Genomic DNA, 13,282 nt, shown 5'->3' on the forward strand with positions numbered 1-13,282 from the left:
TGTGAATTGTATGGGTGCCAGCTATTTCCTATCGCTAAATATACCGATCGCTACGTACGCTCCGCAATCCAATTTGATTACCTTTTAATTTGTGCTTGTACGCTCTTTTGGAGATATACATCAGACAATCACAGAATCTGGTGTATTTCGGTGCAGTTACACATTATTTTAGCCAGTTTTGTTTTCTCCGACAGTTTTTCACCTTATTTATATTAGTTCATGGTTATAAGGTATGAAGCTCAACTCTGAGAGCAGGCTTGTAGGAAGTTTCAACTAGTCTGTCTACACTTTACACTCTGGAATGTGCAGCAACAGCAGCGTGCTAATGCTACTAATAACAGTGTTTAGCTTATCATATCAGCACTTGAGCTTGTACAATTAGGAGATGACAGTGTGTTGTTGTTTAACAAGGGAAGCACTGATTAGAGCTTACAGGCCTCTTCATATCAGTAATTCTTGTTTATCATCTTCCAATATCAAATACTGATGTGCTGACTCTTAGGCCTTTGGCGGGATATGATCGGGCCTGTATTTCTGCGTGTAAGCACACTAACAACAAAGTGCCGGAGCTGAAGCTCGTTTCTTCCATTTCGACATAGTAGCTTCTCCTAATAGGCAAACTATATATTATAGTGTGTCATACTCTCATTATAGACCGACGACTGAGGGTTGTATATAATAGTAAACTTAAAGCTAAGTCACGTGACGTAATAAACGGCAGCGAAAAGTTTGTAATTGAGTAATTAGGTAGGTCACATAGGCAGGTAATTGATCTCACGTTTGAAACTTGTGAGGGGGCAAGAAGCGGCTTCTTGAAGAAGCGGCTACATTCTTCTTGAAGAAGCGGCTACATTCTTCTTGAAGAAGCGGCTACATTCTTCTTGAAGAAGCGGCTACATTATTTTGAGCTGTCTTACGTTGTCACATATCGCTCGGTTTGTTTAATGTTTGAATAATTACAAACTTTTTTGTTGTTAGTCAATTCGATCTAAGATTGCCCGAATAGAAATTCTAAACTTATATTTATGTATTTAATTTAATTAATTGTATCAGGGATGCCTGGTATAGCTCGGATGAATATTTAGAATTCTGAACCAAAAGAACCTGCTGCATGCCCCCAAAAGTGGTAACGAAGCGGCAGATTTGATAAGGGTGCTTCTTGAAAGGGAGCACCTTACTCGTCTCAACTTGGTGTTCTTTCGATGCAAGCAGCCAAAAGATATGTACTAGTGGCTTTCCTATCTATACTACTGATTCTAGGTCAGCGATTGGTACTTTTGTTTATTACTTAAACAGCTAGAATTTTAATCAAACATTATCGGTTTTGAGCTTGAGATTTTGGTTTATACTCCTGTTTAAATACTAAAAACAACAAATGTTAGCCACGATATCCTAACAGCTAACTATCCCAGGTTACCTTTACATACCGGAGGAGACTAGCGTGTCACTTGGTAGTGAGCTATCACGTGATCATTCACCTGAGACAACCAGAGGAAACGATGAAGCTTTATGGAACCGTATGGGAGAGCCAAATAGGGAAGCTTTTGCTGGTGCTCAATCTTCCTTAGGTAACTGGTAATATTACCCTACGTCGTTAGAGCTGTCCAAAGTTCCAGATACGCTCCTTAACTGTTTGAAGTTCGATCTTAGATTACAAATATATAAACAAAATGTAATGGTTTGTAACCTGCCACATCATAATTAATGACTATGTAAACAGTTCAAATTAATTTTTAAAAACCTTATCACCACCAGGTTCTAAATATAAACTACAAACACAACCGGAAGAAACGAATACCCAAATCGCTGCAGACAAACAATCCACACCTCTAGAGCAACAACAACTAGACTCCAACCCTCAGAAAAACCAACCCTCGAACCCTCAGCCAGCGCCAAACCTCGAAGTCAATAACTATCAGGAAACGAAGAAGCCGGACTCTGCTGGAGATAGCGAGGATATCACAGCAAATAAACAAGGCCGCCCAATCGAGGGTGGGTTCAAGTATGACGGGCATGACGAAATAGCTACTGATGTTGTACCTCACCTGAAGCAGCTAATGATAGATACGGGATTGAAGCTGAAGCAGCTGGATTCGCTGTATAACATATCCAGGGTTACTCACGTGGATCTTCACAATGTCACTTACCTTGATAACTACTACAGATACAACTATCAGGTTTTTGTACTTCGAGTTTGTTGGAGATGGACGTCCTCTCTAGAATTGGAAATGTCGCTTTCTTCTTAAAAGAGCGTTATATTTCTTCCAAGAATTTCTGGGATGATAACGAACTAAATAAATATATTTGTAAATATAAATTTCATTTCAGGTTATTGAAGAGAGGCTTGCAAAAAGGATGAAAAACGTACGAAATGTTTGCGAGCAGATTAATTTCAAGAGGTCCACTCAGTACAATCTCTATCAATTCAAGTATGTATAGAATGGTGCACTGGTTTCCTTTTTTGAGCTACAGTCTGTTTGAATATAAATTAACTCTTGTAAACTGCGGAGCCAATTGTATGAAATTGTTTCATAACACAAATATGACGTCATGTTTTGCGATATGACGTCACAATTTGTGACGTCACAACTCTAACTAAACCCCCTTCCAGTGATATTGGGCTCACGTGGTGTCCCGTGTTCAAATCAGGTAGTACCACTTGGAGGAACTACTTCATAGACAAGTACGTGCCCAACCCACCTGAGGAGTACAACCTGAACCTGCTCAAACCTCACCAGCTACCGGGGGTAAGTAATTGTTTAGAGGAACTTAGTTGTTGGTTCTGTTTTGTTAAAATTATGATGTTATAACGCCATTGATAATGGAGTTTGTTCTTTATACGTCAGTGGTTAATTATGGTGTTAGATTCGTTTGATACCATTGTGCTCTAGATGCCTATAGGTAATTATATATATATATTGTAAATTTTTATATTTATCGATTTCCTTTTGCAGTCTACGAAGCGGAGGATCGAAGATATGAAACAGCATTTTCGCGACGAGAATGAAGAGAATATACGTTTTACCATAGTCAGACATCCGTACTCAAGGCTGGTTAGTTTGAGAAGCTATTTTTAGACGTGTTAGAACTTAGAGGTCAAAAATATGGTTTCGATAATTGTTACAACATTACACACCATGATGATCAGATATGTTTGACAGCTCTGATCTCTACTGTATCTCTCATGAAATGCTATACTTTGATGGAACATAGGAAGATACGAGATGAGCTCCAGTTTTCAAATGCTCCCTAATCCCTGATAATCATTATAATAGATAATCTTTATCTGACCTTGACCCATGTCCCCAGGTGAGCCACGTAAAGAGCTCAGGACGAGATCACGAGATGGTGAACCAGCGAGGACTCTGGATAGAGAGTTCCATAGTGTCCAGCAGAGCTCACCTTGCTGCTAACAATGCTGACTTATTTAGATACAAGTCTGAGTTCACAATGTACTTTAACTGGGTGAGTTATCAAATTCTGAGGCGTTCCATCATTAAAAATACCAAGTTCTGTTTGATTTTCTGCGCTATAACTGGATCATGTTCATACTAATATAATATAACTAGAGTGTAATGGTAACCGTATAACCAGTAAGTAAAATTCATCGTAAAAAGGGCCAAACATGGCAGATTTAAGGCTTAAAATGCCTATAACTCAAAAAGTATTGATCAGTTTTTTTGAAATAATTTTTACAGGATCGTAATCAGCTTGGTAAGACGAATCTTTTAGTACCAAATTTATAATAGTTAAAGACACAAAATTTGTAAAAAAATGTGTACAATTTGTACAAAATTTATATTAGGGGGGACCCTTGTGTTCGAGCTAGAAAATTATTTAAGACAATTTGTCTTCTAAAATCACCTATTTGGTACTAAAAGATTCGTCTTCTCAAGCTGATTACGATTCTGTAAAAATTATTTCAAAAAAACTGATACTTTGTGAGTTATAGGCATTTTAAGCCTTAAATCTGCCATGTTTGGCCCTTTTTACGATGAATTTTACTAAGTCGTTTGAGGCCACATTTCATACCTTAAAACTCAAAATTGAGAGAAATCCTGTTCCAAAAAGTTGGATATGATCATCAGCTACACTCACAAGAATTTTTGAAGCGATATCTTATGACCTGAGTGAATGGTAAAATATACAACTTTGATTTTTACAAAAATTTCAATTTTGCTTCTCTCGACCTTGTTTGGTCTGTAACTTCTTCATCTATTTTTTAATTATAAAATCCTTTGAAGGGCTTCTTGTACGGATTATAAATAATGTTCAGTTAAAAAATCAGTCAATAAACGTTTAAAATGACCGAAATATCGGTATTACAGTGACAGACTTCTCAAAATTTCCAAAAATTTCGAAAAAGAAAATATTTATTTTTTCGAAAGTGCGGGTCCTCAAAAATAATTGTTAATGTACCAAATCTTATTGTTTTTATGTTGGCCTTGTTAGAAAGTCAAACCCAGGAAGCTCCCAATCAAACAATGATGATGACGAAGACGGCGAGGACGGTGAGGAGCGAAGCAAAACGAAGATCCTCAGTAGATGTGAATCAGACTCCGAACCGATCAACCCACCGTTGTGTGTGAGTCCGATCCCCCCAACAGGGAAAGTCGAAATGCTGGACAAGACCATTTTAGGAAGAATATCGCAACAGTTATTTGAAACTCTGGGAAATATGTCCTTATTCGGCAACCACTCAATCAGCTCGGATTTAGATCTAGACGATACAATCGATCTTAGCGTGAGTATATCCCTAGGTAAAGGAGGTGATCTCGTTATAACCCCGAAACCCAGAAGCAAGCCATCCAGACCACTACCAACGATCGAGATTACCCCCGCCAAGAAACAAAACGACCCGAATACAGACGGTGAATACTATACAGGAACAGGAAAACCAACGATTACTCCTGTTCTTTTACACAGCCCTAAACATGAACACTTGCTCTCACCTCGTTCACGAACTCTTCAAATTCGTTCAAGGAGCAAGTCTGTAGGGAGTATCTTTCAACATGAGCAACCTTCTGCGATTTTGAAAAGGAAGCTCAGAGCACAGACTGAGTATGAGTTTGCAAGTGACACGCCCGTTAAAAGACGGTACCTCTCTGAATCCGCAGCTGACTCACAGGACCTCTTTGAGTCACCCCGCAAACTCGAGTGTATCAGAATTGACGACGAAGGGTACCATGACTGCTCTCCAGGTAGGAACACGCTGATCCATATTAAACAAGATTTCCTTAAAGATGATGAGATCGTCACGCCAGTCAATCTTGTCGCTGCTCTTGAAAATGCTCTCAATGAGAAATACCAATCAACCAGATTATTCGCGTCTGAAGTACACCTCCTTGAGCAACAAGCCCACAGCAAATGCATCAGCTTAACCTGGAACCTGTCAGACATAGAGGCTATTGAAAATGATGATAAGGCAGATATTCTGTCAAAATTGCTGGTTAAACTCAATCGTCATTACCACGACACAAACCTGGAATCGCCCTCCACTGCCTTTAACTCGCTCAGAGTTACTAGTCTACTTGGAAGGAGCGACAAGGTTCCTATCACACTACAGGGAGACGAAGAAGTCACTGATGCACTAGTGTTACTCCATTTAGGCCGAGAGCGTGCAGTTAACATCATACCAAAGAGATTCAACAACGACCTGATGGATGTCTTTGACCTATGCCTAGGCAACCTTACAGCCTTATCCGTCCTAGAAAAGACCAGAAGGGATATGAGCATTAGCCTGGCTATAGAAAAACCCCTCGAGGATGAACTAGATTTTCACTTACTAGTACAACTGCAACGCAAACGACACAGGACGCCAATTGTTCTCCAACCAGCTCCTGAAAACACCCACTGTAGTCCCCTAACTGACGCAGTACAAGGGATAACTGGTTTAGCAAGCAACGTCCCCGCCCCTGAACAACTTCATTGTGAGGGTGACAACGGAAGTCTGCCCGACTTACAAGATAAACAAGACGACACCACCATTGTTGAAAAACAACTGCGATTTTTCTCGAGAGATACCTGCGACAAGATTCTTAACAGTGCCTCGTCTAAGAATCTCAACAAGTGGATAGACCTTTGTGGCCTAACCAGTCAGAAAACAAACGAGCGAAGTCAAACTGCAATTAAAGCGTTTTTTAACCTTGTGATTGACAACAAATACAGCACGTACCCGTCAGCACCTCTCATAACTAGTCTGGTCGAGAAAATGGCAGTTGATTCGCTAGATCGAGAACTCAAAAGGTTTGAAATAAACTTCAACCCGCAAACTCCTGTTGACAATAAAAAGAAACTGCTGCGTGACCACGTCAACACTATTGGGCGCGAAGCTAGAAAGGCAAATCCTCCAGATCTCATTAACTCTGAGACTGACTCTGAGTCAATATCTTCTGAACTCAGCAATGCCTCTAGCAGAAAGGGCTACAAAAGCTGTAACTCGAACAACAGCTCCAGTAACAGTGCACAGGGCAAGACGCAGAATACAGAAAAGAAAGTAAAGGTCAAAGTTAAGAAGACGAGGAAAGCAAGACAGATCTTAACCCCCGGCAAAATTAAGGTCCCTTGCAGCACTCACGAATCGATAGAAAACTCAATACGACTCCTTGAGCAGAACTTACTAGAATTCCAAGAAAAGCTAGCAAACCAAGATTCAGTTCTGTCCTCCTTAGCCAGTCAACTCAACTCCAGCGCCCTACTAACCAGCTCGAAATCTCTAGCCACGCTGGTCAACAAAAACAAAACAATATTTGATACCCTAAATATTCAGCAAAACTCTATCGACAATATCATGGACAGAATGATAGAAGGAGAAAAAGAACGGAAACGTATCCAAGACCAAGCTCACAGAGCAACGGCAGAAAAGGTTTTTCGATCCAAGACCCTTGAACTTGAAAAACAGATAGCTGATTCAGCCAAGGAGGTTAACTACTTAAAAAGCGAGCTCGCAAGAATGAAAAACAACGAGCCGAACCAATCCAATGAGATACGCATAATACAGGCTAGACACAGCGAAGAACTCAGCAAACTCAAATCCGATATCATGGGGATGAAGAGTGTACCCGGAAGTCATTCGAACGGGGTCAATTATCCCAACCAATATGATGGAGTCGACGAAAAAAGTGCGATTCTAAGTCATTTGGAAAATTTCAATAGACGCGCTACGAATGATTTAGGAGACAAGATTCTCCAAGGACAACGAGAAGGGTTTGAACTTATCAGCCGAGAGATTACAGCGTGTTTCAAAGATCTGCCTAAAATCAACACAGCAGGTCAAGAAGGTAACATCCAGTCTGCTAACAAACCTCGCGCTAATAGTTTTGAACCGAAACACCAAAACGATGCCGCCAACAAAACCCCCGAGGACCCCCTTACAAGACCAAACGACAAAAAACGCACGGCACCACACAAAGGAAAGAAAGAGAATATGCCGAGTCAAAAGGCTGAAGACCCAGTCACCTTTTTGTCCGAGGGAACCACTAAAAGCACGACAACTGCTGGTGCCAATAAACAAAGCAAAAATAACAGTGATGGCACCCCTGTTAACCGTGAAACGTACCGTCGTGACAACTTCAATCCTCAACATTGGCACACCCGGAAATGTGTAGTCATTCACGACGCACACTTCAATACCTTCGACGAATCAAGATTCACGAAACGTTTTGATGTCAAGAGGATAGAATATGATACTGCCGTATCAGCTAGCAGGGACCAAAACTTAGTCAAAAAAGTCTCAGAAATCAACCCTGAAGCCATTTATATCCATCTAGGGCAACTTGATGTTCTGATGAATACGCCAGGAAACACGATACTAGATGGTATGAAGAAAATCTTGGATGACCTAACAAAAGCAACCTCAGCAAAGATATGTGTTTCGCAGATTATTCCACTCCCCGGCTATCCACAAGTCAGCAGTACCATAAGACAGATAAACTCTGAACTAAGCGAATACGTCAAATCCAAGATTAATGCTAGCCTAGACATAAAAATATGCACGCAAAACAATGACAATCTCGGAGGATTCATCCAGCGCAGCGTAGGACCACATGGAGTCTTGTTGGGTCTCGATGAACGAGGGGCTCGGAAATTGTGGCTTCATCTCCGTGACGGGCTATTTAGATCTCTCGACATTGAGCTATCAAGAGGGACTAAAAACTCAATCAAACCTCAACAGAAGAAAAACCATAATGGATAGTCCCAAAACAACTGATGTCCTGATCAGATTGCCTTCCCACAACAGGGAGACATTGAAAATCCTTTCGTGGAACATACACGATGCTTCAAACGGGAAAGAAGGCAGGAAAATTGATGATACTGAATTTGCTGCCATTGTCACTTCTTGTCCCATTTTCTGTCTTCAGGAAACCAAGAGTAAAATATTTGTTCCAGACTACAAATGTTTTAATGCTAACAGACCAAACAGTCGCTCAGGTGGACTTTGCATTGGTGTCCACAGGTCTATTGCCAAGGATATCAAAGAAATAACATCCAATTGTAGTGACATCCAATCAGTAAGGATAAAACTAGGAAGTGAGAGTGCTGTCGATGAACTAGTTATCATCAACTTATACGACTCACCTGAGCACTCTTCCTACAAGAAGAGATTGAAATCATGCAAAATTACATCCGATGACGATGCTTCAACTCTAGACAACTTACTTGACTTCACCATGAATAGTATTCAAAACGGTAGGAAGGTGATACTAGCAGGTGATTTCAATGCAAGGACCGCAACCTTGAACAACACCATCGAGGAAGATACTGAAGCATTATCTGCTGCAAACCCATTTAGCCAACGCAGCCACCCCTGTCTCAATGATCGTTCTAGCAAGGACCAGATGGTTAATCCTAGAGGAAAGTTACTCCTTGACTTTCTGGCCTGTGCAAATCTAACCATCCTAAACGGCAGCGTACTTGGCGATTCCTTAGGGGAATTCACATCGGTGAATTATGGCGGAGCTAGCGTTGTAGACTATGTTGCTGTAGGAGCTGACATAAAAGCGATCGTTAAGAGTTTTAGAGTCCTTGATTTGAACAAATTCTCCGATCACAAACCCTCTGTCACAACACTTAGCCTGAGACACAACATAACCCTTTCAGAAGAAATACTGCGTGACCTCGAGGACGCGCCCAGGAAGTACAAATGGCCATGTGAGGATAATGCTGAGCTCAAATTCTTGCTAGCTATGGGTGACCCTAGTATAAAGGAAAAGACGGAAACTCTGGCTACAAGTTCATGCAAAACCCCTCAAGACGTTCTTAACCTTAACAACCAAATTGTTGAGCTGTATCATCAGGTTGCTGAACAAGTGATGCCCCGAAAAAACGCCTCAAGTCGTCAGAAAGGGCCGAGACATAATAAATATGGTAGCACCAAAAAGAAGAGTCGAATGAAGCCAAAAATGGCATGGTTTGACAGTGAATGTATCCGTCTTAAGAGGACACTCAACATTCTAGCAAAAAAGTATGGAAGATCCCCATTGGACAAGCTCCTCAGGGACTCTTATTACGACACACGGCGACAATATAGAAAGATGATCAGACATAAGCGATCAGAATTCTTTGAGAAGCTTTGCAAGGACATAGAAACAGGGAACAACATCTGCTGGAAATCCTTCAAAGCTCTTAAAAATACAAAATCGCCTGCAACCAGTCTTGATGCCTTCGATATGATCAACTTTTGCAAGTTCTTCAGTGAACTTTACGGCAAAAAGAACATCAAAGACTCTAAGATCGCAGAGCTACAGTCAAAGATGCAGAAAAACAACATTTGTGACGACCTGACCAAGCTTTTGGATCAAGATATAAAGATGGAAGAGCTGTGTGCTTGCATTAAGGCCACTAAAAAAGGAAAGGCAGTTTCCGAAGATCTAATTTCTAATGAATTCTTCAAAGCCTCAACACGATCCATGCTCAAAGCAGTCCTCAACCTCTTCAACCACTGCCTAAGCCTATCAATTTACCCATGGACTTCATCAGTAGTTACACCACTACACAAAAAAGGTGATATCTATGATCCAAACAACTACAGAGCCATCGCTGTAGCGAGCAATCTCGGAAAGCTCTTTGCAAGCATATTGCTGAAAAGATTGATATCATTCCGTGATCAATGTGATCCTGATACAGCCAACCAACTAGGTTTCTGTAAAGACGCACAGACAGCAGACCACATTTTCACACTTTCAACCTGCGTGGAAAAGTATGTCACCAAGAAACGCCAGAGGCTATACACATGCTTTGTCGATTATGCCAAAGCGTTTGATTCCATCTGTCGTGAGGCACTCCTATACAAGTTGTGGAAAATGGGTATTCAAGGGAGATTCTTTGAGTGCATTAAGTTCATGTACTCAAACTCCTCAGCCAAAGTGAAGCTACTAGACAAGCTGTCACAGAAGATCGACATATTATGTGGTACCGAGCAAGGACACCCCATGTCCCCTGAATTGTTTAAATGCTTTGTCCACCAGCTTTCACATGATCTCAACAACATCGAAGGAGTGAAAGTCCCTGTCCTAAATGATACAGATATAACTCATCTGCTATGGGCAGACGACCTTGTCCTTCTAGCCCTCAACAAACACAGTCTTCAACAAATGCTTGATGTCCTAAACAACTACTGCTCAGAATGGGGCCTGACAGTAAACATTGGAAAAACTTCAGTCCTTGTGTTTAACCCAACAGGAAGGCATCTGAAGGAAAGTCATGAGTTCAAACTGGGAGAACAACAGATCCCCTCCGGGAGAGAGTACTGTTACCTTGGCATTACATTTACTCTGAGCGGATCACTTAAGCTAACACAACAAAAGCTGAGGCAAAAAGCATTAAGAAGTTATTTCTCTTTGAAAAGCTACATTGATACCCGCCACATCAGGAAATCGATACTGTTCAAGCTATATGATACACTTATTGTACCTGTGGTGTCGTATGGTTGCCAAGTGTGGCTGCCAAGCACAGCTCTGTTCCGCAACTTCCCCACAAACACGAGCACCACACCAGAAACAGGAAACGTGTGTACACTCATTGCCAGGGACCCTCTAGAGAACTTTCATCTGTCTCTTTTGAAATGGACCTTAGGGGTGAGGAAGTCAACATCCAATGCTGCGATATGGGGTGACACAGGCAGGCATCCACTAGGCATCACGCTATCAAAGCAAGTGTTCAACTACAAAGAAAGACTTGAACAAATGGTTGTAGACGGCCGTGACTGCTTTGCTAGACACGCTTTCGAAGAGCAGGCGACCCTAAACCTGAGCTGGTTCTCCACTCTCGAGCAGATGCAAGAAACCATCGAGGCATCAGAGAGAAACCAAGGATTAAGACCAAGCCAGATTAGAAAGAGTTTGCAAAAGTGGTTTATAAACTCATGGGAAACAGAAAGGTCATCTAACAGAAAACTATCATTCTACAACTTAGTGAAGAGAAAGTTTGCTCAAGAGACGTATCTAGCCCTTGATCTTAAACCTAACTGCTCAAAGAAGATCGCGCAATTCAGAAGCAGCTCCCACCGCTTTAACGTTGAAACTGGTCGCTACGGCAAAAAGCGGTTTAACATAAAACATCGGGCCTGCAGACATTGCTGCTCAAGTGACGATGACTTGTTAGATCTTCTCTATGAGCTACCAGGGGCCTATCCAGTGATAGAAGATGAGCATCACATCCTCTACGAATGCCCCCTATACGAAGACCTACGCAAAAACCTGCATCAACGAACGAGGGACCTGTTAGTAATGAGAGAAGAACCGGGAGAAATCTTCGACGACTCAACAACTATTAGAGACATTGGACGGTTTTTAAATAAGGTCGATGAACGGAGGTTCCCAAAGAAAAATACTGAATGAATGTCGTGTTTTGTATATTTTGATAAGTGTGTGGACATTGTATGATACTTTCATTGTCATTTTTGAGTGCTCTTGGCTGAGTTTTTTCTGCATACGACTGTGCTATCTGTGCTATATTCTTTTACATGGCTATCTACTTTTACCACCTTGTTTGGTTATTTGTTACATTGGGGTAGTTTTGAATATTAAACCTTCTATTCCTATATTGGTCAGACACGGCATCTGCCGTTTGACCCAATTTTGTTTAATTCCTGTTTAATTCCTGTTTAATTCCTGTATAGTTTCTTAATATGACGTTAACAGCGGGGCCAGGGCATAAAAGATGTTGGTGTATGTCCCCTTAAATAGTAACCGTAGTAACAGTAACCATAGTAACAGTAAATATTTTCAGTTGAAGAGCGGGAAACCAGGGGAGGTGTTTAAAGATGGGTCCCCAGATAACCCTTTTCTTAACCCTCCTTACCCCAAACTATCAGAACTAGTCAACCACATTATCAAGTTAGTATACTACTACCGCAGCTACTGAGTTGTTTTATTTTTTACCAATTTAACAATATAAATACCCTGTTGCACATTTATTAGATATTTGATGCGATCACTGATGTACTTACTACTCGATAGATTCAACTTTATTTTTAACATTATATTTTAATGATTGCTTTATCCTATGCGAATTTTTAATTTGGAATAATCTCTTCATCTGATACAAGTTATTTGAATGTTTGGTATTTCAGGATGAGAAGAAGTGGACGAGACTGGGACGGGCACTGGATGCCAGCTCACGAGTTCTGCAACCTCTGCGTTAACAAGTTCAACTACATCATCCGACTAGAAGACGAACCGTTAGAGCTTTGGTATTTAGCAGAAAAGTTGGGTCTTTGGAAAGACAGGACACTGTTTTTAAATAGGGCTAATAACTCGACTAAGAAAGAAACTGAGTTGGGCGAAGTTTGGGAGGAAATCAAAAAGTTAAAAAAAGAACACGTCGATTTTTTGAGCAGGCATTTTGATGTGGATTTCAAAATGTTTGGGTATCGAAGGGACAAAGGTGATTCTTGATGATGTGATATATACAGGGGTTATATTTAATTTATGTTTTATTCAGAAATTAACATGGATGGATTAATGTTTGTTCTGCCAGTCTTGAAATATACTACATTTTTATTTTTGGTAATTTCAATGTAATTGTTGGTATGTTAAATATTTATTTTGTAATCTTAAATTATTGTTCAAAAACTGAAACTCTTGTGTTCAAATAGTGTTATAACTTAAATTACCCCTCAAGTATACAAAAATAACCTTTTTTTTTAATAATTTACATCAAACAATACAATTTACAATGATAAAATAAGGAATATCAGTAGCATCATCGATATTAATATAATCAATATAATCAATATTCTTATCGTTTATTGGTCTCTATAATATAGCCTTGCTAGTTCACT

The 13,282-nt window shown here is 40.4% G+C and overlaps 1 protein-coding gene across 1 annotated transcript; it reads left to right on the forward strand.

Annotated features, from left to right (window-relative positions):
• The first annotated feature begins 237 nt into the window (after positions 1-237).
• Positions 238-13,079, forward strand: LOC134819577 (uncharacterized). Its single transcript, XM_063829589.1, has 9 exons — positions 238-1,260; positions 1,413-1,568; positions 1,756-2,177; positions 2,329-2,429; positions 2,612-2,747; positions 2,955-3,053; positions 3,310-3,465; positions 12,229-12,335; positions 12,572-13,079. Exons 1-9 carry the CDS (start codon positions 1,203-1,205, stop codon positions 12,894-12,896), a joined length of 1,560 nt encoding a protein of 519 aa, XP_063685659.1. The 5' UTR covers positions 238-1,202; the 3' UTR covers positions 12,897-13,079.
• Positions 13,080-13,282: the final 203 nt, after the last annotated feature.

This window comes from Bolinopsis microptera, chromosome 1 (assembly GCF_026151205.1).
Source record: "Bolinopsis microptera isolate Bmic1 chromosome 1, MBARI_Bmic_1.0, whole genome shotgun sequence".
NCBI lineage: Eukaryota > Metazoa > Ctenophora > Tentaculata > Lobata > Bolinopsidae > Bolinopsis > Bolinopsis microptera.